This window comes from Paramormyrops kingsleyae, chromosome 15, assembly GCF_048594095.1.
Source record: "Paramormyrops kingsleyae isolate MSU_618 chromosome 15, PKINGS_0.4, whole genome shotgun sequence".
Lineage (NCBI taxonomy): Eukaryota > Metazoa > Chordata > Actinopteri > Osteoglossiformes > Mormyridae > Paramormyrops > Paramormyrops kingsleyae.
This window is the reverse complement of record NC_132811.1, coordinates 1,208,694-1,234,743: the sequence shown is the minus strand read 5'-3', so window position 1 is coordinate 1,234,743 and position 26,050 is coordinate 1,208,694. Positions and strand designations below refer to the sequence as shown.

General features: G+C 42.3%; 1 protein-coding gene across 7 annotated transcripts in view; it reads right to left on the bottom strand.

Moving 5' to 3' along the window:
* Positions 1-26,050, bottom strand: part of kcnn1b (potassium intermediate/small conductance calcium-activated channel, subfamily N, member 1b) — a 61,773-nt gene that overhangs the window by 24,466 nt on the left and 11,257 nt on the right. For 2 of the 7 annotated variants that reach the window (XM_023843990.2, XM_072699809.1), the window contains exon 2: positions 6,876-7,325. In XM_023843990.2, the coding sequence (XP_023699758.2) occupies positions 6,876-7,325 (450 nt within the window). The other 5 variants (XM_072699813.1, XM_072699814.1, XM_072699811.1 and 2 more) reach the window with 5 other exon arrangements.

Below are 26,050 nucleotides of genomic sequence, written 5' to 3'. Positions count from 1 at the left end.
TACAATCTTACAGTTAATACTGCAGTAGCCTCAGCTCCTTAAACCATGTCCTGCAGTATTTTTTTTTCTTTTTTCCTGTAATGTTTTAAATTCTATCTCTGCTGACAAACCATCAATCTTGCTGTGTCTCTTCACAAAATGTAAAATACTGAGGCAGGACAGCCACACAAACAGAGATAACCAGGCCACAGAAGGCACTGCCCTTGATGGAAATCTTAAAAACTTCAGGAGTCAAACAAATGATTCCTTTTAAAATAAGGAGAAGAAGAAAATTGCCAAAGGCGAAGTTTGATTACGGCCCTTCAGATGCAGCTCGATGGCGCAAACGTGTGTAATTGAGATTAATAACAGGGGTTGCTGTGCATCTGTGAGAGTAAATGGGCCGAGCACTGTGGCGTGGCGCATGCCAGCGCGTGCCAGGATGCCAGCTGTTTGGAAGCAGCCTGCTGCAGTCACCCACCCGCCACAGCCGGCGACATGTCCATTCAGAGCAAAGACCGAGCCTAGCAACACGCGGGAGCCTGATGGCCGCCTCGCGGCATTCGGCGTGCCCTGCCGTGGGCTGGCACCCCGCCATGCCTGTAACCCATGCTGCCCACCCTCCGAGACCCTGTGCTGGATAAGCGTTTGGAAAATGGATGCAGAGGAAGGCCATCCCCAGCTGCCCACTTGGCACAGTGGATGGCAGAAAGCCACAGATTCGACGCCTGGGAGCGTCACATGGGGGATGTATCAAAATGACAGACGCGTATTTTAAAACGGGTTCAACTTAAAAGCTAATTTGCCCAAGAGCCTTCTTGTATTTGAGATTGCGTTGTCTTAAAAAAGAGAATTACTGAATTTTATATGCCCGCACATGTGCAACCAGGAGGTTAGGGACAAGGGGACTGGACAGGTCAGTAAAACACATACAAAGCCCTCTAATGATTTTTTAAAAAAGCCCATTAATCTTATGAAGGCATCCTCACTTGGGGGCTGTTACTGCTCGGCTCATATCCATCACTGAGGGGGGCGGTGATGGTGACAAAGGCGGCTGTAAAGGCAGCAGTGAAGACGGTCCTGATGGCGGCTGTAAAGGCGGCGGTGACAGTGGTGGTGAAGGCAGCAGTGAAGGCGTTCATGATGGTGGTGGTGAAGGCAACAGTGAAGGCGGTCATGATGGTGGTGGTGAAGGCAGCAGTGAAGGCAGCAGTGAAGGCGGTCATGATGGTGGTGGTGAAGGAAACAGTGAAGGCGGTCATGATGGTGGTGGTGAAGGAAACAGTGAAGGCGGTCATGATGGTGGTGGTGAAGGCAGCAGTGAAGACGGTCCTGATGGCGGCTGTAAAGGCGGCGGTGACAGTGGTGGTGAAGGCAGCAGTGAAGGCGTTCATGATGGTGGTGGTGAAGGCAACAGTGAAGGCGGTCATGATGGTGGTGGTGAAGGCAGCAGTGAAGGCGGTCATGATGGTGGTGGTGAAGGCAGCAGTGAAGGCGGTCATGATGGTGGTGGTGAAGGCAGCAGTGAAGGCGGTCATGATGGTGGTGGTGAAGGCAGCAGTGAAGGCGGTCATGATGGTGGTGGTGAAGGCAGCAGTGAAGGCGGTCATGATGGTGGTGGTGAAGGCAGCAGTGAAGGCGGTCATGATGGTGGTGGTGAAGGCAGCAGTGAAGGCGGTCATGATGGTGGTGGTGGTGAAGGCAGCAGTGAAGGCGGTCATGATGGTGGTGGTGGTGAAGGCAGCAGTGAAGGCAGTCATGATGGTGGTGGTGAAGGCGGTCATGGTGGTGGTGGTGAAGGCAGCAGTGAAGGCGGTCATGATGGCGGTGGTGAAGGCGGTCATGGTGGTGGTGGTGAAGGCAGCAGTGAAGGCGGTCATGATGGCGGTGGTGAAGGCGGTCATGGTGGTGGTGGTGAAGGCAGCAGTGAAGGCGGTCATGATGGTGGTGGTGAAGGCAGCAGCGAAGGTGGTCATGATGGTGGTGGTGAAGGCAGCAGTGAAGGCGGTCATGATGGTGGTGGTGAAGGCAGCAGTGAAGGCGGTCATGATGATGGTGGTGGTGAAGGCAGCAGCGAAGGCGGTCATGATGGTGGTGGTGGTGGTGGTGAAGGCTGCAAAGGCGGCCATGAAGGCGGTCGTGATGGTGGTCGTGATGGCGTCAAAGATGGCCGTGACGGCGGTGGTGAAAGAGGCAGTAAAGATGGCTGTGACTTAATTCCCTGTCACATCTACAACTCCAAGCCATTTTAGGTGCATTACTAACTGCTCTCACGGCAATTGGAATCATGTAGTAAAGACAATTACTATTTTTTATTTATGTGCTGGATTTGTACATAGTGGCAACTGATCGTTGTCTTTGGCTGCATAAAAGCATAAGCCTATCGTGGCTTTGCTATTAATTATTTCCTTCCGCAGTAATTTAATGGAAGGCAACAAGATAATATGTTACAGAACCTATAGGAAAAACAGTCCAATCTGGGAATGCCCCCACAAGACACCGAACACTGCCAGAACTGACAATTAGACGGGATGTAATAATGACGGATATCTCTACACCCCTTGCTTGTCACCCATGCTGTTCTTCTGTGTGTACCAGGGACGCACCCTTGTCACCTGGTGGCAAATGGCTAAGAGGAGGACAGAAAAGGTGTCGACCATGAGAAAAGCTGCGCGTGTCCCTGGGACGAGCGGCCAAGCAAACCTTATTGGCTTAAGCTGTGAGGCCTCTGTGTCATCCACCCAAATGTCTCACCTGCAACCTTTCCCCAAAAAGAAGCAACAGATCATGATCAACAGATGAGTGACAGTAATTCACAGCGCAGCATATACAGAATCATCACGAATGGTAAGGTGGCCGCACAATTATCCCTGTTATCGGCCGACGTGTGGGGGGAGAGCCGGCACGTGTGACAAATTATTCTGCCGAGTCCCAGATGAGGCGGTAATTGCCTGTGCGATGTGCTCTCAAACTATGGGGGTAAAATATGTTGCTCTGCAGAAGTCTGTGCATTCCTTCTCCTCCACTGACTGGCTGCTTGAGAACCCCCTCTGCACACCTCCCCCCCCCCCCCACTCCTGTGACGGCAGCGAGGGCGCCCCCTAAAGCTGGCACACCATATCCTGTTTTAATTTACACTATAATGAATACAGAACTGCACTGCTTTAGCACTAATGATCCAGCGATTATCGTCCCCGTCTAACGTCCCATCTCTAAACATTTATTATTATTAAATCTTTTGAGACAGGATATCAGTCACTGAAACACCATGAACTACAGTCACAACCTGAAACTGAACTAAGGACACCGATAAAACAGAAAGCACTTTAATATTATGCCTACTGCATGCCCCTTTTACATGCCACAGGAACGCAAGACCTGGCAAGGCAAGACAATATATTCTAATTGCTTTGTGAGGAGCTCTGCACCGGACGCCAGCACATCCCAGGGCGCACGCACACGCACACGCACCTCATATCTTTATGAGGACCGCTCATTCATTTCTATGGGGAAAAATGCTAACGCTAACTATGACAACCTTAACCCCTACACAGCCCTAACCATAACCATAAGTAACTAAGCAAAATACAGGTGTTTCTGCATTTTTAGTTTTTTCATTGCAGTCACAGATTTTTATTAAATCGAGTTTTTCCTTATGGGGACCAGGACACTGATCCCCATAAGGGAAAAAAACGGGTATTCATCACGTTGTGGGGACATTGTTTTCCCATAAGGCAAGGTATACCCACTCTCTCGCTCTCACACACACACACACACACACACACACACGATATATATGCACTATAAGTACATAACTTTTATGACAAAATAAAAGTCACAGTCATGCTGGAACAGAAAAGGGCCTTCCCCAAACTGTTCCCACAAAGCTGGAAGCACATCATTGTTCAAAATGTCTTGGTATGCTGAAGTATTAAAAGTTCCCATCACTGGAACTAAGGGGCCTCGCCCAACCCCTGAAAAACAAACCCATACCATAATAACCCAGACTCGTCCATCAGACTGTCAGACAGAGAAGCGTGATTCGTCACTCCACAGCACACATTTCCACTGCTCCAGAGTCCAGTGGCGGCGTGCTTCACGCACTCCATCCAGTGCTTGGCATTGCACTTCATGATGTGAGGCTTGCATGCAGCTGCTCGGCTATGGAAGCCCATTACATGAAGTTCCCGGAGTGAAGTTTTTGTGCTGGAGTTAGTTCCAGAGGAAGTCTGGAACTCTGCAGTTACTGAGTCAACAGAATGTTGGTGACTTTTGCGCACTATGTGCCTGAGCAATCGGCAACCCCACTCTGCTGCTGTACGTGGTCTGCCACTTAGTCGTTCCTAAACGCTTCCAGTTTGCAATAATACCACGTACAGATGACCATAGACTATCTAGCAGGGAAGACTTATTGCAACGGTGGCATCCAGAGACAGTACTACACTCGAATTCACTGAGCTCTTCAGAAGGACCCATCCTTTCACAGATGTTTGTAAACCTGACTGCATGGCTAGATGCTTGATTTTATACACCTGTGGCAATGGGTCTGAATGAAACACTTGAATTCAGTGATTAAGAGGCGTGTCCCAATATTTTTCTCCATATAGTACATTTTTGTGGAAGAGTGTAACGGTACACGTATTTGTACCGATAATTCTCGGCACGTGTACCAAACCAATGAAGCAGATGCAGAACCTTGTGTGTTTGTGTGTTAACATTCGGAAAGGGGCAGTGCAGGTATGTTTTTAATATGCAGCAACATAATGGATATTTATTTTGTTATGCTTTGTATTTTTTTTTTTAAACAAAATTTGTATTGCACAGTTCTACCATGAATCTGTAAGTTGCCAACGTGAATACAGTACAGAACACGTACAGCTAATTTTCTAAATGTGCACCTTAATGGACATTTATTTTATTTTTATATACTTCATAGAATATTTATTTTAATTTTAGTTTATTAGTAGGATGCTACAGAGCCCCTAAGAAAATATATATATTTTTTAGAATAGTTTTGCATTCCCTCATTATACTTTTCTGATACTAATAACTGTACTGTGTCCGTTTAAAGTACTAAGAAAATTACAAAAGAATTAGTGGACTAATAAGTATAAACCTAGACTATCCATTTAAGTTTGTTTTAAGGATTAAGTATTTATTAATAATTGCACTGTGTCTATTCACCGCTAGTAACTGTGCATAAGCAAAACAGCTGGGCTACTGAACATGACATGCATACACAAACATTGCAATATTCATTAAAATTTGCCCGTAAAGAAACCTAGAAAACCAAGGGGTGATGCTTGCTTGTGCTGAAAGATATTAAAGCCGGAAAACTGAATATAAAGCTGACTATACCACGGTGTCATCGTTAAGGTTTAAACCCGAACCCACTTTTGGGTATAGCCCCCTGGTATACTCGCTTGGTGAGGTATGTGGGGATATGCAGATCTATACCGAAATATTCCGGAAAGGTCCGAGTTTGAACCTTAACTCCAACACTTCAGTAAAGTTAGCTTTATATGCAGTTTCCGGGCTGCATTAACATTCAGTGTTTGTGATATACTGCAGTGTTCATGTGTGCACTTCACGCTCAATAGCCCAGCTGTCTTGGTGGTCAATGGTGGTGAATGGACACAGCACGTCTGCATTGTTAAAGTTTATTCTTGCTGTCATGTTGCAGTAAATAAGTGGGCAAGGGTAGTGAGATCGCAAAAGTATTGTGTGGGAACGCAGAAGTATTGTGTGGGAACGCAGAAGTATTGTGTGGGAACGCAGAAGTATTTCAAAAAAGTATTTTTTGGGCTCTGTAGGTTGCAGCAGTATTGACAGAGACTTTATTTAAGAATGACAGTCATATTTTGTTCAGTAAACTATTGCTTAACAATGAAAAAAAAAACAATTTATGTTTTGTTTTTGTTTCTTTTATCACCGCTGTACCAAAAACATAACGAAACATGATTACAAAACCATGGTACATACCGAACCATGATTTTTGTGTACTATTACATTACTACTTTGTGGGGACTCTCACATTCATTCTATGGGCATAACCCTAATTCAAACTATGACAACCTTAACCATAAGGTAAGCGAACAAAATACACAACTTTTGGCATTTTTAATTTTTTGATTGCATTCACAGATTTAGATGACATTGAGTTTCTCCTCGTAGGAACTGAAAAAATGGGATGGGATTCGACCCCAAGACCCTGGAGGTGTGAAGCTACAATATAACCCACACCAACACTGTACTGACAACTGTCAAAGTGTCAAAATTACTTAATAAAACTGTTCAAAGTTCAAAAGATTTATGAGAATTCCCAACAATTAGCCTAACAGATACAATGAAATGAGGATAATTTTTTCCGCAAGACCCCTGATGTAGGCCGATCAGCCGTTACAGATGCCAGCCCTATAATACAATACAAAGGCTGATAATGTATAACAGATGCTGACAGTCAGCTAATTAATACCAAATTCAAACATATCACCAACTTAAAATCTCAGTAAAACAATTTAATTTCTTCATAATATTACAATATAACACCATGTAAGACTAGTATTAGGTTAGTTAGAAATGCATTTCACAATCAGTATAAATGCTGGCTGCGAAATGAGAGTACAGGTGTTAACATTCTGAAATATGATTTTTTTTTTTTTATAAAATCAGACTATTTACTGTCATGCCTGTTTTGGTTTTCATCTTTTTCGTAAGCGGTTAAGTTTTAAAATACAGCTTATGTAAAGGTGATTAGGAAATATCTGACAGCCTTTGGTTTCAAATAAATTTCCTTGTTAGTAATGTTATAAACAGCACTGAAGTTTTCAATATTTTTTACAAAGTCTTATTATGACATACGACAAAACTGACCAATCAGAGGTGTCATCCCTTACCTTAGTGTAAACTCCCCAGGAGAGCTCTGTTTCAGTCACCATGACAACAATCCCAAACATCCCAAAGATCAAGGCGTAATCGCTCAGTCGCTTGCGTTTCTCGAAGAGCGCCCTCCGATGGCCTAGCTTGTAGCCGATGTCCTTGTTCTTTTTCTGTGGAGCACTGCCCCCCTCTCTAGCCAGGCTCTCGTTGGACACCTTGCTTGGGTCATCGCCGTTACCCTTGGAGACCACCACCTCCAGGCCGGAGCTGTGAAGGGTCTGGAGGGGCTGTGTCTCTGAGTCAAGCTCTGCAAGGTTTCGCCGTGACGCCCCCAGGCTGCCCAGGGGTCTCACGACGCCCCCATTGTACTTGCAGCTGTTCATGGCTATCTCAGAGAACGGGTAACTGCTCTGAGAGAGGGAGGCCTTGGACCCAGCATGGCTTAACTTCTTGGGCTCCGCATTTACCTGCCAACAGAAACAGGTCAATAATAGAGCATCCCACACTCAAATGTTACATGCTTTATTGCTTGCATCCTGTGGTTCATGGGAATCAACTGCAACAAAAAGACAGAAAAGAATTTCCCCATGGGATCAATAAGGTTCATCTTTATTTAATCTTATCACGGTTTGCTTTGTGTATGCCAAGTAAATACATCCAGTTGCTGTTCATGTCGTATCTGCCCCTGGTTTACTAATCAGGGACTTGAGCCTGCTCTTGGCTGGGTTCAATTAGAGCTAACAATATTTAAGCAGAGCAGTAAGTAGTGCTCATCATTGCTTTTGTGTATAGGGATGCTGATTCTGTCAGAAGTTTGTTTTATGGGGGCTGTATGCAGTAGGTTCTCTCTTTGCGATTGTCAGCGGCCCGCAGGTACAGGCCAGTCATGGTTCCTGCTGACCGCCATTTGGCTTTGAGGCTTCTCGTTTCCAGCAGTGCTGGGACAGAACGTCCTGAGTCTGAGTTGTGACAGTTCATCTTTTGAAAAAAAAGACAAATTAAGGAACAGTAATATTTTAAGACCCAAAATATCGAACACTTAATACTGCAGTTAAAACAGAGTCTCGAGTACAGCAACAAGCAAGTATGTGTGACATATTACAAGAATGGAATAAAGCTGTCACTATTTCTCGATTAAACTTGATGAAACTCAATTATTAAAGAGCATTAATTAAAATTTTCCTAATCGATTACTCTGCAATATGGCAGAAAAAAGACAGCGCATAGCGGACGAGTGTCCAGATAAAGAGAGAAAGCAACATTAAATGTGGAAGCACTTCACATTAAAAGTTAATGAAAATGCAGTTGACTGTCAGTATTGCAAAGCAGAACTTAAATATCACCGCAGCACAACTGTAATGCAAATACATCTCAGACATTCAGGTTTGACAGACCCAGCCAACAAACTGAGGTTAGCCAAAGACATGTCAGAGAAATCTGGTGATTACTGGTCAGTGTTTTGGAACAATTAGCGACGTTAAGCTTGTTCATGTCAAGCTTTTTAGAATGTCACTGCCATTTAGCCTCTCAGAGTAGCCTAGCCTGTCTTACAATTTGATCCCAGGAGACAATCGCATTTCTTATGATGTGATGATTGCATGTTCATTAAATGCCACGTTGATATTAACATTACACGTCGTGCACGCCTGTCAGGGTGGTGCAGAGGCTCAGTGAGTAAAGCAATACTGTCCAGGCACACTACCGTGTGTGCGGCGGAGGGGGGAGAGTTGTGTGTTTGTGGCTTTTCGCTGGATTCTCTGATTTTCTTCCACTGTCCAAAAACATGTAACTGAAGTGAGCTAGAGTGGGTAAACTGACGTACCTATGCGCCCTGCAATGGCTGGTCGGTTGCTGCCTTGCACCAACTGCCAGGCATATATTATATTACAGGGTTGCCAACTCTCATGCATCTGCCGTGACTCTCACGCTTTCAGACTCTCACGCATCTGCCGTGACTCTCACGCTTTCAGACTCTCACGCATCTGCCGTGACTCTCACGCTTTCAGACTCATGCATCTGCCGTGACTCTCACGCTTTCAGACTCTCATGCATCTGCCGTGACTCTCACGCTTTCAGACTCACGCAGGAATCTTGCGGCAGATCTATATCATTCCATTATAAACCTAAAATCAGCTACCTCAAAAGCACTGGGGTAGTTTGCAAACCCAACAGACTATTTACAAGGTAATAAAACCATTACAAACATGTAAATGCGTGTGCATGTGCAGACTTGTCCCGGATTGAAAATCTCACTCCATTCAGCTGACTAAAGTTGGCAAGCCTGATATAATATAATATATGTAAACAATTACTTGATGAATCATCAGATTAAACGGTAGATTAGTCGATTATTGATATTTCCGACAGTCCTACTTTGAAAGCACACAGTCGATTTCAACATGGTTTTTGTAACGTTATGGGACATTAAGAGAACATTAATATGGTTCAGCCATGCCCTCTGTATCTGTTAAGTATGGTCTTTCTGGATATGTAGCCAGGTGTGGGCTCACAATTAGTCACCAATATAAAGGGCAGCACTGCTTGAAATCGAATAACTGCGTTTTGGCTGCCACCCTCACACGTGATATTTAAATATGCTGTTCTTTCTCTTTGGCTGCTTGCATGATTAAAGTTCCATGCCAGTTTTCCCATCACTGATCAGACACTCACCTGAACGGCATATACTGCGTTTTTGCAAGTGATTTTCTAATTCAATAAAATATCTCCTCAAAAAGTATCACAATTTGTTAAATATGTCACAGGACATCTGTTGGTGTTATACTTCTAGTAAAATTACAATTTAGGAATAAATAACTTTTAAGGATTGTATCTGATATCAACTTGAATATTCCTAAAGGTTTTTCATCATTATTAGTTCAGAGCAAAACATTCTACTGCTTTGTTTTTAGTGACTGCGAGTGCACATTGATGATTAGCCGCTATACTGCGCACCCCCAAACATCACGATTCATGCAGCAGTCAGACTAAATTATAATGCTTCCCACCAAAGCTGTTCCATCAATCCAGCGTTGTCCATCATTGCACTGAGCATTATTTTCTTGACAGCTGGAAGACTTGCAGTGTTTGCTGGAACTGATGCTTAAAAAAGCCGGTTTATTTAATATGCACTGTCAATGAATATCATGATTGACATCCTGTCCGTCGTGTTCCCTTTCTTGTGCAACAGGCTCACCACCACTCTGTACTGGATAAGCAGTTTGGATGGATGGATGGAGTGCTTTTGCTATGCCAGAATCTTTCATGCAATCACTACAATCACTCCCTCAGCCACAATAACTTTGCTTTGGGATTCACCAGGACCTTGCCGTTTCTAGCTCAAGAACCATTAATACTCCCCTTGTGAAACAAGGACTGACATTTTGCAAATTCTATGAAGGTTTACTTGTGCATATTTCAAAGCTTTCCCATAAAATAGCCATCTAACTATTCACAATAGAGAAACTGGCTCAGTCTCATCTCTCCAGAAGGAGAACTCTGAATCTCAGGAATATGAATGCAACTGCTGAGTCAAAATGCTTCATATTTTCCACCTCCAATTTTAAATACTTAAATTGTGTACAACCAGCAGATCATCACTGTTAAAGGAAGTCTTGTTCTTGATTTTCTTTTTACATTTAAAACGTATCTCATGCACTTGCTGAAGTTCTGAACAATCTTGAAAAAAACAGGCAACTTTACTGAGCTGGAAAACTAGAGAGCAGGTTGTGTCTGACAGGTGAGAAATGTGACATTAAAAGAGCATTTACTCAACAGTAAATAATGTGCTCTGTGCAGTTTTCCACATGGCTACCTGCCTGCATGGCAACAAGGCAGTAGTGAGCTGTTAACCCGCATTCTGCTTCTCGCGTCGGAACCCGAGCTGGTGAGCACTCAAAAAGCTGAACCCAAAGCACCTAAAATCCAGTTACAGGGCATCAGCTGCGTCCCCCCCCCCGAAATAATTATCTTGTCGGGTTGATATTAATGAAGAAGTAAGCTTTGCAGAGCTCCATTTGATCGCATGTCAGCTTACAGCTTCTCACTCGAGGTGTCCTGAGAGGCGGATGAGGAGGTCCCCCAAGCCCCGTCCCTCACGGCCAATTCGGCATCGTGTTTCTATGGATGGGGCGCCCCTAGATGCACCGGAGAGGCTCCGCTGCAGAAAATTTAAAATGAAGCACTGCAGCACTTCTCTACCGCCCATCGTGTATCTCTCGTTCCCTCTCCCTCTTTCTTTCTTTCATTCTTTGTACAGAGAAAAGACAAACTTCCAGTGTACTTCAAGCCATACAGTGCCTTTGAAAGAACAGGTGAAACCACACGGCAAAACTTGCGATGCCTGTTGTTACGATCATCCCCCATCGCTGAGCTGTGAAGGAGCAGCATCATAGCAGCTGGAAGGAGCAGGAAAAAGCAAGAGAATGAGAGCGAGAGCAAGAGAGAGAGAGAGGCGCCTTTTGCAGGCATGCAGCAGTAACTCACTGTCAGATGGAGAAACCCACACAGCCTTCTTGGCCACCTTCATCTGGTTAAATTCCACTAGCCCTCCTCCTCCTCCTAATGCCTCTCAGAACAATGACACTCTTTGTTAAACTGGAGTCAATCAGCATCTCTCCCCAATGACACCAGAGCTGTGCACAATCATGGATTTTTATTTATTTTTTTGTGATTCGTTTGAATGGATCCTATGCGCCAATCCTGGGCTCAAGCTGCTGCCTGCAGCAGACTGCACTAAGACAGAGAGGGAGGGAGAGAGAGACACGGGGGGGGGGGGGGTGAGAGAGAGAGGAGGGGTGACAGAGAGGGAGGAAGAGAGAGGGAGAAACAGAGGGAGAGCGAGAGGGAGGGTGTGAGCTGAAATGAGAGGGAGGCAGGAAGGAAAGGAGAAGGTAAGAGAGCATGCAGGGGCCCGAAGGCAGCGGATCAGGATGCTGCCGCAGAGAGCTGCGACTTGTACTGGGGGCAGCGTGTCATGCCGCAGACAGTGACAGGACTCGGGGAGAACCTGGGGAGGCCTGCAGACCAGAGGGCTGCAAACCAAAAGAACCTGCACAAGCAAATAACGAGCGACTGTGCAAAGAAATGACCTCCAGTGACTGCTCCTGAACAGCAGACTGCATACAAATGCACGCAGTCCCTGAACTGCAAATTAGCCGTATTTTTTAAGTGCCACTGCACAACCATTAAAATCAGACACTTGACAAATATGTAACTTTTTGCTCAACGTGTGAAAATCGCTCATTTCACCTAAAACTGTTCAGTATCGGTGAAAATGTCTAATGTGAGAATGTACGGTAATTAATGAGGCTCATGTACATGTAGGCAAATAATGCAGACTGAAAATAACAAATGCTATTACGGTCAAGTATTTCAAAAATTGTGGAACATGTAATTTGTTGAAGCGTAAAAGAAAGCAGCCTTATTTGAGATACTTTCTTGCGACATAATGGATAAAAATAATCAGTATAATAATACGCATTAACTTTTTATGTGTCAGCAAAAGATAGAAAACATCCCTTTTATATGTCTCTGACAATATGCCACCTCCCCACTGGTAACAACGCTAGTTTTAAATGCTGTCTGAAAACATACAGATATTTCGGCTGTTTGCAGTTCCCCTGAAAAGGTGCCTAGTGCTCCGTCCTTCCCCAGACAGACAAAACGCTACTGAGGCTTGCTCTCTGCTTCCCTTATCTGGGCAGAAAGCTTTCATTATTGCTGACTCCATGTTCAGAAACCATCACCAGTCGCAATGCCTAATCTGTCACATGCTTGCACTCACATTCATAGATACACTTCTTTTCTCACTGTCTTTATTGTGGAATCTTTAAATATCGGACACCTGTTCGCCAAGTACAATATAACACTGTACCAAACCTAACCAGCAATCAGGCCAGTGTTTCTAATGTCAGCAAACGGCATACTCATCAAATACATTTCTTCTTATTTTATGCATTTTAGTACAGCACTTTGGTCAATTGCTGTTGTTTGGAATGTGCTCTACAAATAAAAATTGCCCTCTTCTCATCTGTAGAACACTCTCATTGTAACTGACTTCAAGTTGTCAGATATGCTGAGGTTGTGTTAAAAATACCCCTTGAATTATACTTAAATATTTTGCATAATATAATGCCACAATCTGAAGGCACCATGACATGGCCAGAACTGCTCAGACATCAGTCAGAGACACTGAGACATACAGATAGCTGCAACATTTTTGAACATGTCTGACCTCACAAGGTCAAATTAAGGAACTTCAGTTTTACTTTTTTATTATGTTCAGAAACATAGGCAGGCAGAAGGGAAAGCTAAATGACAGCGTGCCCCCTGCTTGCTCACATGGAAGTAAGGGAAGGTGCCCACTGCCTGCCCAAACAGCAATGGTTTGCCCCTCCGCTCCATCCCACCAGCCTGGGGCGTCTCCCTCACACCTCTTCTCCTTTTTGCTCCCCCTTTCCCCCTCAGCCATCTTCAGTCTAAACAAATTCAATTTAGAAAATCCATTTTGACGTTGAATTTGCACCTACTCAGATCTCCCATCACGCTTTCGGCCCCCCTCCCCGCTGTAATGAAATGTCCGCTGCAAAGCCTAAGGGCTGTGATTGAATCTGTGACTCCGCCCCCCACGCAGAGAATCCTCTCTCTCTCTCATATGGGCTGTTTGCCGCCAGCACACATTTCCTCGACTGCCGTTACTGTCGCATCTAAATAACTACAATATCACTTAAGTACCTCATATAACGCTGCATGTACACTGGCTTACAAAATGCATATATCCCTTAAATCCAGAACACATTTCCATACATCCCTTAAATCCAGAATGCATTATATGTGCGTGCATTAAAAATACTAACTACTAAAATAAAAGAAATATTAAGCATAATTAAACAAATAAATTAAAACATCCCTCTTCAAGATAAGTGCTCTGACAATGGATGGATGGAGAAATATTAATAATAAAATTTAATATTAACCGCTGACAACTCTATGCCCTACAAAACATAGATGACTTTGTATTTCATTGTACTTTTGGAATATTGAAAAGCACTGCTCAGGTAAAAGACATTTAGCACCATACAAGACATTTTTTGACTTTAGCGGATCACAGGGACAATTAAAGATGAAGAATGTGTCCATAAATAATCCCCTGGAAAAACAATTGCCAAATTCTGAATACAAAACAGGTCACCTACATGTAGCCTCTTATGAAAATGTCACCCATATTCTATTCTGACAAGAAGATCAAGGCTTGCTAATAAGAACAGGCTTCCTCTGTTTTGCTGGGGCTTTAACTGAAATCACAGCATTATTGCCAGGACAAGGCAATGCGGTGACAGATACGGCCTTTCAGAAATATGACTGACAACAAAGGATTGGGGGAAAATGAAACTATACCAAAGCCACAGATTAACATAGGCGTACTAGGCTGATACCGCAGAATACATACACACACACACACACACACACACACACACACACACACACGTCTGTAATTATATCCTTGGGGGGACTCCCCATTCATTTCTTTGGGACAAACTCTTATCCCAACATTACGACCTTAACCCCTACCCAGCCCTAACCTTACCCATAAGTAACCAAACAAAATACAGTGCTTTTGGTATTTTTACTTTTTTGATTGCATCCACAGATCTTTGTGGGGCCTTGAAAAATGGTTCCCACAACGTCAAAATACGTTTGTTTTTTTTTTAAAAAAAACACATTGTGGGGGATATTTGGTCTCCACAATGTAATATAAACTTAATCCACATACACACACACCCACCCCAATAGCTACATAGCATGATATAACATGAATCACACACATGTTTTTTTCCTGGTTGATTTTATATGTTGTGTTAGTTATATGGCCTGGATGTGCAAAACTGCTTCCTTGGACCTCAGCCATCATCTGAGCACATAACACAAAGGGAACTTCGATCCAGCCCAGGAATGAAGTTAGCCTTGAGTGAAAATTCAGGAAAATGTATGAACTGGGTGTTATCCTACCTCTGAGGCAAATAATGCACGATTAAAAATATGGACAACCACTTTAGAAATTGCTTAAACATGTCTCGTTGACATTTTGTATTAACATTGAAGTACAGCTTGCACTAAAGCTAAACAGCATCAAGAAATGGTATCAAAATGTGTTGTGTACTATGAAAAATGTAACTCTTCAGGCAATATATTCAGATTGTGTAAGTATCCCTGATACCTCGATATCAATACAGAAGAGTTATCAGTCTGCTTACTTATACAACTACAGCCACTGTGGGCTGCGATTCTGAAGACAGCCGCTGTATCCAATTGAATAGAGCCTGTCTTCGGCTGCTCCTTAAGAACTCACAATAGGATGTCCACTCCTACCACGTACACTTAAGCCCCTTATCCTTGTCACTGGAAGAAACTGCATACTGTAGGCCCAAGTCCACCAGTGCAACCTGGTTCTCACTGGGAAGAGGTCTCCTTACCTCTGACCTTGAATGACCTCTGGATGCAGTAAAGAACAGTATCCTCTAAACATCCAGCTGAAAATAAGACGTTAATAAATACTTTAAGTCGCACCAGAAATTAGTTTTTAATAACAATTTAAATAATGTGACTGCATTCCAGGGGTGTACGTGCTTACTTCATCAGATTATTGTGTAATATAAGAAAGATTTTAAAACTATGAATTACTTATTTCAAGAGGTTACTTTTTTCTGAAGTAACTAATAGTGAATGTGTTATTTCTTATTTAAGATTAATTCATCTCTGTGTATAAAATTCACAAAGTATAGGTGCTTAACAGGTGTTCAATTATTCTGCAGACTAATTAGTTGCTGATGATAGAGTTTTGTGACCTTGGACCGAACGCTGCCTCCTGGATCCAGTATGCAACCACAAGAATTCACTAAAACCTTGCAAAAATTAAGGCTTTAAATAAAAAGTGGGGTAACCCTAACATTAAATATCTGGGGTACTCTGCTGTCAGAGTGATATTTTAAAACTTCAAAAAAAATTCCACATTACTCCTAAATGTGCTTTCTGTGGGATTCAACTTTTAAAAGTAGAAAATCTCAGTACTAAATAAATAAAGCCATTTAGTTCAGAGTCTATTAGAGATGCACCGACAGCAATTTTCTTGGCTGATTACGATTTTTATGCAAGTATGACCTGCCGATACCAATTTGCCGATACAAAAACTATAATTGACAGGATACACAAACAAAAATCAGCTTTTCTTCAATGCAAGTTTTTTCTTAATAAAAGAAATCAAACCTCATATTTCCCTGTAAACATCCACACCCTCTTCACATTTTACATATGCGTTCCCTAGTTGATACGCTCTCAAAATCTAAACTTCACATTTTTGTGGAGAAAATGCTTAGCTGTCACTTGTGATTTTGGGTGTGGCTCAGGGGTCTAAACCATCACATACCAGGCAAACAATCAGCCTGCCCACCTAAAGACCCAGGCCCAAGCTCAGGACCTGCCGTGATGCCAGGGGATGACATCACTATTGCAGTGGATTACAGTGAGCTCCACTGCACTCTCCCACTCCAAAAACAATCTGCTGTATCCAAGTCACGCATCAAACCCACATTATCCATCCATCCATCCCCCCACCACTTCTCCTACTGAAGGTTGAAGTGATTTACCAGACACATCTGCCTAAATAATACAGTGATCAAATAAATGCAGATCTGAATTTCCTATGTAAAAGTTTGTCTGTTTTTGCCAAAAGCAAAAAGGCATCACGATGTGATGACATTTTACTTCCATGTATTAAGCGAGAATTTATATTTTTCCACGCTGACATATTACCAAAGCTTACATTTCCCAGCATGTATTTCAGCTCTCCATTATCACAGGGGTGGAAGGGATTACAGGTATCCTACATCATGCGTTCGCATTTGGGATGGAAACCAATGGACGCAAGTCAAACTGGGCTTTTTTCGATAGTTAAAGGGGAGAGGCAAGACAATAAGTACAGTGCTGTAAAATACACAAGGTACTCCACAGCAAATAATAATGTAAATACAAAATAACAATACTTTATTAACAAAAGTGACACACCCGCTAATGTCCTACAGCGTCCGTTTCAGGCATCTCTCAATCAGTGTATTATTTAGTATGGACCTCAGACGTAAGGCCAATCAGACATTACTCAACAGAAATTAAGGCGATGGACATCTGCAATATGTAAAATTTGCCACTAACGACTATTTTTCTATTGATTAATCTATCAACTATTTCATCGAATAATCGACCAATCTCAACAATTAATTTACCTCCAGAAAATCAAATTGACCTTAAGTTATTTTGACAACAAACCGTATGTCAAACCATAGGGCTTCAGATATTGGACAATGGCTTTTTGGCACTATACAGACATGACTTTACCCCACAGTTCAATAAGCAAATTAGTAGGATGCCTAAAATATTAATGAGATACATATTGTGATACCCAAAAGTAAGAAATCTGTATTAATTTATATCCTTATGTTTATTCAATTAAAATGAAGGGGGGGGGGGGGGGGGGAGTTGGACAGTCTTGTAAATGTACTGTTCATTTTGATAGTTTCTTTTACTTTTTTTTAAAGACTATTTATAAATTCATTAAGTATTAAATTTTAAATAGTAATTTAATCAGTTTTGCACATTTGAGCCCATTCACAGCTCATCCCTAGTCATGCGATCGTTCCTTACTTTTCCTTCGTATGACCTGCCTTGAGCCTTGAGTCTTCAGTACTTTAACTTATTTCCAGTGCGTAAGTAAAACTTAAGGCTATGCTTGGGCGCCTTTCCCAAGAGTAGTTGCAATTGTGCGTTTCCCGAAACGCACATAGTTCGAACTATGGAAGTAACTACGTTAGTAACTTTCACAGAACAAACCACCATTAAACGACACAGATGTTTCGAACGAACGTTCGTAAGCACTGTGCTTAGATTGATAGCGGAAAATTCAGTCGAAGGACGGTAGTCACCATGTTAGTAAGGTGAAAATATTAAATGTTTAACTGTATTTAGGAGTAATCTTGCTATACAAACCTCTATAACGTCAAGTGTCAAATGGTATTATTGGAGAGAATATTGTTTACCGACTTTGTGCTATATCTGGTACAACTCATTACATTTAATTACATATATAAACATATACTTAGGGCTGCACGATTATCACATGGCAATATCACATCGAGTAACATCGCGATACTTACAAAACCAAAAAGAAGATGAAATTACCCGAAATGAACGACTGTCAAATAGAACTTACCTACCAATAGAATATATCTTGCAAGCTGGCGGCCTTTTCACGAGCTGCGTTAATTAACGGACAGCAGTGCTGACACGTTCCGTATACTTACTGCGCAGGCGCACGTCGCGATGACGCAGAAATGGTTTATCGTTACACATTGTATTAAATGGAATAAAACATGAGCAAAGCAAACGAAACACTGGCGAATTAATGATTTAAAATGATGAATCAGTCCTTAATCTCCGAGAGCTTTCGTTGCCATATGAAAAAGAAGAAACACATCCATAGTGTCACGCCCAGCTCCGTCCGATCCTAATGTGTGCCACGCCCACCTCGTTACCTCCTGTTTCTGCCTGATTGTTCTCACCTGTTGCTCGTTACCCTTAGCTCGTCTTGTGTATTTAGTCCTCGTCTGTGTCAGTCTGCCCCAGATTTGTCATTGACGTTTGCCCATGTGCTTTCCCCGGTCCTGTCACCCGAATAAATCCCCGTTATTTCGACTTCCTGGCACATTTTCCCTGCTTTCCCGTACGCCTGCAAGCCGTGACGTAACACATAGTATCATATGATCTCACAGATTTCGTACACGCACCCATCAAGCCCACCGAGCCACTAACGTGCCTATACGAACAGGGATGGACCAGGAATTTATAACCGTTTATAGTGATTAAAGTAAAACAAGTAAATACAGATCGAGCCTTTTTCACGAAATGCATTCTAATAACTAATAGTTTGTGAGTTTTGGCATGTGTAATGTATAGTAGCCTAGTTATAACTAATATAATATGGTGCGTCGTTAATGGTAATCTGCGTCGCTGTATGGGAAACACCTTACTATAGTCAAAGTGATGTAGCGATGGTGTCGATAGACTTGGTCGCTGGGGTACCATATAGCTTATACGTGTTTCTTGTTTTTTCTAAATAAAGGTTTAATCGGGAATAACTTCATTCTTTTATTTAAATTTGTAGTAAAATTTGATTTGTCTTTTATGTCTATTATTATAGATAATCAGAATTTTTTTTAATTTATTTTTTAAATTATTGTCGGTGACGTCCGGTCAGATAATTAACCTAAACTATAGAAAATGCGGAGTGCGGAAAACTAAGATTACAACAGCCAGGATGGGACACTAAATCAGCAAGAGTTTCCTCTAGTCGTTACAATATTAATAATCAATTGATTATATTTTTCACATTAAAGCAGCTAAATGTGGAGGGCGACATTAAGTATTTTAAGTTAAATGTGCCGGGTGAGATATGGCGAAAAGGGGTTAATACAATGATTAGGAATTATTTGTTTTAGACGGAGCAAACGGGAGAGTCCGCTCTCTAAGTAAGTTTTGCGGGGTCGTGATGCTGGCTGAACATCGTGGAGCCATCAGTCCAACCTTAGCCCCGAGGTAGACACAAGCTATGATTATGATGAGAGTGCAAGTGCAGAGGGAGAGACCGACTGAGCCAGCGAAAAAGAAATAATACGACATTCAACCATAATACCATGCTGAACCGAAAACAGCTGCGATAAACTGAGAAAGCTGCTGGCACCAGTGCTACCACTGGAAAAGTTAGCCTGGAGCCCTGGAGCCTTTTGTGACATTTCTCATATACAGTTTTATCACATTCAACACCAGACGATCGCCAGTGCAGCAGTTCTTATGAAAAAAAAAAATAATTCGTAAAGTGTTCCACATTATCGCAAGGGAGACCTAGCAGCATTCATTTAGATAAAGGCTAAAGATTCAAAACAATTTACATCCATGACAAGCTTTGAGAAAAAAATAAAAGAGCTTGATAAATTCCTAAGTGTTAAAGACTTTTTTCCTAGACCTTCTCAAACATTTAATGTTTCAATATCTTTGGAAAGACAAACTGTGCTACTGAATGTCTGGCCATGAAGAATCTTTGCTGTTAATGGTAAACTTACAAAGGAGTTCACATTTCTCACTTTCTTGCAAGTGATTATTTAAAAATATTACAGGAACTCTAATTGAAAAAAAAGTAAATCCCTGCAGGGTCGTGGAGATCTCAGGATATCCTAAAATGAATTTACTGTAAGGTTAACAGCTTCAGTTATCTGGTCATGTATTTAAATATATCTGAAATCGCAGTAATTTCTCATTAAATAGGTCAGTTGCATCTTACTGTATATCACTTCTTGCAAATGCCACTCCACTGTGTGTACAGATTGCAAGATCTCAATGTCTTTTGTGTGTTTCCAGTTTCAAGCCAGAGATCAAAGGCCAAGCAGTGAGACTGATTGGTGTCTCTATATTTCCAGTAGTGGATGATGTTGTATATGTGCCCAGCGATGGACTGGCACCCCATGCAGGACGCACTCCTGCCCTGTGCTCTGGCAACCCTAAAACCACATGCAGGATGCACTCCTGCCCTGTGCTCTGGCAACCCTAAAACTGTGATCAGTATAAGCAATTAGAAGATGGATAGATGGATGTGTGATTTTAAATATTTGCATGCAAAATGTAGAAATACACTAAGAAATATAAAAAACACAGAATGCTGTAATAGTTTATCTGGGCAGTACAGCAGACAGGACCGAGAGAAGAAGAATGGGAACTTTATTTGAGGGTAGAAATGGTGATGATTATGACCAAATCAGCATAAGGAATGACAACAAAAAGGCTTTTCAGCATCAGAAGGAGGGTAAACATGCACAAGGCTGAAACAAATCAGCATTTTGCAATGACTACCAATGGGATCTAGCATCAGGGAAGACAGGAGACAGAATTCAGTTACACGTCCATCCATTTTCCAACCACATATCCTGATCAGCATTACAGGTGGGCCAGACAGCACAGGCACAAGGCTGGCAAAGCATGCCAGTTTGACTGTTTGTAGCAGTTGAAAATAAGGTACAGGCAGAGCGGCTTCCCTGTCCCAAGACCCCTTATCTGACTAGTACTGTACATGAATACAGGCAGAGTGACTTCCCTGTCCCAAGACCCCTGATCTGACTAGTACTGTACATGAATACAGGCAGAGTGACTTCCCTGTCCCAAGACCCCTGATCTGACAAGTACATGAATACAGGCACGTGCTATGGCCGAAGTGTGTGGTGCAGAATTATCCTCAGAGTGATATAGTGTAAGTCTGAAACACCATCTGAGGAGCCAGTTTATCCCCAGAATGGAATGATCTGATTAAAGATTTGCGATCACCAGCCAAGTAAACGAAGGGATTGTCTGCCAGTTATCAGTAGGAAGGTTTCTCTGGGGGAAAAAAATGGAAAAAAAAGGCCAACACAGGATAATAAATATTCAAGAATTTGAATCTTTCACAATAACAAACTGGGTATTTTAATTACTGAAGATGCAGGCAGTACATGAGATTAGTAAAGTACATATGATTCCAGTTTATATAAATTCCAGTTTATATACATATATACTGCACACCCTCCAGGAGGAAGCAGGGCGCAAACCTCCAGGGCTGTGGGTACGAGGCAGCTGTGTCTCCCCTGGTTGGAACAGGCAGGTAACCAAACATCTGCTGAAGATACTGTTCGAAAGATTGGACTTTGAGCTCATTTTACATTCTATATTTTGTAATAGAGTAAACCAATACATTAGTGATAAAATAATTTAGTTAAGTATGTTCAATAAAAATGTTTTTAATTACAGTGTGTAAATTTCAAATTTGTACAAGCAAGTCAACTGATGTCTGTGATTTGATGGTGCCCCGTCCTGAGTTATTCCCTGCCTTAATCCTGTAGCTTCCAGGATAGGCATCAGACCACCATGACCCTGATGGATGGATGGAATGATGGATGGAAGTTAATTGATGTATTTTCCAACTGACCAGTGTTTTGACTGTGTTAATTTTTTGCTATTTTTGTGGTATGGAAAGAGCAAATTTACATTAAACATATCTAACCCATCATGTGGAACCAGTTTGAGTGACAAGCAATTATTGTAAATTACAATAAATTTACAGTTGATATTAACTCTCGAGTGCTTTGTATAGCACAACATGAAGTAATTCATGTCCTATGACTTTAATACATTTCTATCACTGTAGGCTTTTTGAATGTAGGCCATTCTTCTTCAGTTTGTCCTTCATTTTTTGAAGGAGAAAACAGACAAATGGAGGCTGTTAGGAGGCAAAGCACACGGACAAAGGGAGGCTGTCAGGAGGCAAAGCACACGAACAAAGGGAGGCTGTTAGGAGGCAAAGAACACGGATAAAGGGAGTCTGTTAGGAGGCAAAGCACACGGACAAAGGGAGGCTGTCAGGAGGCAAAGCACACGAACAAAGGGAGGCTGTTAGGAGGCAAAGAACACGGATAAAGGGAGTCTGTTAGGAGGCAAAGCACACGGACAAAGGGAGGCTGTCAGGAGGCAAAGCACACGAACAAAGGGAGGCTGTTAGGAGGCAAAGAACACGGATAAAGGGAGTCTGTTAGGAGGCAAAGCACACGGACAAAGGGAGGCTGTTAGGAGGCAAAGCACACGGACAAAGGGAGGCTGTCAGGAGGCAAAGCATACGAACAAAGGGAGGCTGTTAGGAGGCAAAGCACACGGACAAAGGGAGGCTGTTAGGAGGCAAAGCACACGGACAAAGGGAGGCTGTTAGGAGGCAAAGCACACGGACAAAGGGAGTCTGTTAGGAGGCAAAGCACACGGACAAAGGGAGGCTGTTAGGAGGCAAAGCACACAGACATAGGGAGGCTGTTAGGAGGCAAAGCACACGGACAAAGGGAGGCTGCTAGGAGGCAAAGCACACGGACAAAGGGAGGCTGTTAGGAGGCAAAGCACACGGATAAAGGGAGTCTGTCAGGAGGCAAAGCACAAGGACAAAGGGAGGCTGTCAGGAGGCAAAGCACACGAACAAAGGGAGTCTGTTAGGAGGCAAAGCACATGAACAAAGGGAGGCTGTTAGGAGGCAAAGCACACGGACAAAGGGAGGCTGCTAGGAGGCAAAGCACACGGACAATGGGAGGCTGTCAGGAGGCAAAGCACACAGACATAGGGAGGCTGTTAGGAGGCAAAGCACACGGACAAAGGGAGGCTGCTAGGAGGCAAAGCACACGGACAATGGGAGGCTGTTAGGAGGCAAAGCACACGGACAAAGGGAGGCTGCTAGGAGGCAAAGCACACGGACAATGGGAGGCTGTCAGGAGGCAAAGCACACGGACATAGGGAGGCTGTTAGGAGGCAAAGCACACGGACAAAGGGAGGCTGTTAGGAGGCAAAGCACACGGACAATGGGAGGCTGTCAGGAGGCAAAGCACACGGACATAGGGAGGCTGTTAGGAGGCAAAGCACACGGACAAAGGGAGGCTGTTAGGAGGCAAAGCACACGGACAAAGGGAGGCTGTTAGGAGGCAAAGCACACAGACATAGGGAGGCTGTTAGGAGGCAAAGCACACGGACAATGGGAGGCTGTTAGGAGGCAAAGCACACGGACAAAGGGAGTCTGTCAGGAGGCAAAGCACACGGACAAAGTGTGTGCACAGGGCAACTTTTTGAGCAATGTTGCCGGGCAATTGCCAACCAGGTTAGACGGATGATTGTGACATGTTGCCAACCGCCATTCAAAGTTTTTCAAATAGAAATGTGTTGCCTAGTAACAATGGGAAAGTGCTACATTGATCAAAAAGTTGCTTTGTGTATCTTTACCCTTAGGAGGCAAAGCACAAAGATATTCTGCTTCTCATGTGCATTAATGTAGCATATAAAAACAGAAACATGAGGCTAAAGGTAAATTTACTTTCATCGTTAGTCCTGAAATAATTAATCTCGCTAATTTTTTCTTTTGGTCTGGTGATGAAACATTTTAATGTGAGATGATTCAAAAAATCCTGATTATACATTTTAGCATTGTCCCTATCCTAGTGAACTTCTTGATATTTGCAATTAAACGCATTATTGCTTATATCATATCTAAATGCCCTGGATCGTCACTGCATTGATAACCTGTATACTGTAATACTATATATTTCTTCGTTTTTTCTCTGATTTGTAAAGGACGGCATCCTATTGTGACACAGCATTACTGATTAACGCTGCTGTGCAAATTGGTTTATAATGTTCATGACAAAAGGGTTACCATAGTCACCTTTTAGCTTATATGTGACACGGGGCAGGTTGCATTTTTGATTACATGTTGCAGAGAGGATTCATTAATTCATGTCTTCCTAATCAGACACCATTCAAGAAATAAAAATGACTTAATTCACCACTATTCTTCTGAAAGATGCTATTTCACACCTTAATCCTGCTCACCCACCTCGACCTGCAGACCGTTAGCTGTCGAGAGTCGCATAGTGAAGATTCTCTACCAATACAAATAAAGTTACTACCTTGATTATGTCATACAAAAAAACTTCTGGGTCTTGCACTGACAGCCCCAAGCTATCGTTTTCTTCTGCAAAATTCTAAAAAATGAAATTAACTGCGGTGCCTGAATTTCCTCAGGGATCACCACAGTAAATTGACTTCATTTAAATATATATATATTTTTTTAAAAGGAAAAGAGGGACATGGGAATGGAGAGGCCAGCAGCAGGGGAACCCTCTCCAGTGAATGAAAAACAACAACAGGAAAAGAGGCCAGCAGTTTAACTGCCAGCATAAAGCATTACGCACTGCTTCTACTGCATGACATGCAACCTGTACTACATTACATGCTGCTTCTACTACATTACATACAGCTGGTACTACATGACACACTGCTTCTAATACATGGCATACAGCTTGTATTACATTACACACCACTTTTACTGCATGAGATACAGCCTGGACTACATGACATACAGCTTCTACTACACGACATAAAGCTTGTACTACATTACACATAGCTTCTACTACATTGTGTATAGCTTGTACTACATTACACATAGCTTCTACTACATTGTGTATAGCTTGTACTACATTACACATAGCTTCTGCTATATTGTGTATAGCTTGTACTACATTACACATAGCTTCTACTACATTGTGTATAGCTTGTACTACATTACACATAGCTTGTACTACATTGTGTATAGCTTGTACTACATTACACATAGCTTCTACTACATTGTGTATAGCTTGTACTACATTACACATAGCTTGTACTACATTGTGTATAGCTTGTACTACATTACACATAGCTTCTGCTATATTGTGTATAGCTTGTACTACATTACACATAGCTTCTGCTACATTGTGTATAGCTTGTACTACATTACACATAGCTTCTACTACAGTACATTGTGTATAGCTTGTACTACATTACACATAGCTTCTGCTACATTGTGTATAGTTTGTACTACATTACACATAGCTTCTGCTACATTGTGTATAGCTTGTACTACATTACATACAGCTTGTACTACATTACAGACAGTCTCATTACATCGGGAGGAGTCCCATGTAGCATGGTTTTCAGGTCAGGTTGATATAATTTTGGCTACTCCCCAATCTATCCAGTTCTAATCTCATTACAGGTGTTTTGACTGACTTCCATCAGGTTTGGAGCCTTTTTATTTTGGGCTTATTACACAGAAAACGTTTAAACATCTGTGGCAGTAACACAAATGCTGAATTTCAAAGAATATCATGCTTTAGAATTTCTGTTTTATCTAGTTGTTGCTGGCTGGCGAGATATAATTCAAAAATATTTATCTCCAGGAACAGGGCTGGCCAATGTAAAACCAGCTCTCTATAATTTAATCATTTAATAATGGAGATGTTTGAAGTAATATGGCTAAAAGCATGCAATGAAATTATTTTTTTTTTTAAGTTTTACTAGGGTTTTAAGTATGGTTCCATTTATTTATTTGTCTGTTTGCTTGCTTGTTTGTCTGTCTAGCTAGCCATTTATTTATTAATGTTTATTCATTGTTATACTTATTACACAAAATTGTCAGAGCAGACAAAGCAGACCAGAGCACTACTAATTTCCAACTGGCACAGAGTCTCAGGTGCTCTGCATAATGAAGGTCTGTCTGAAATTT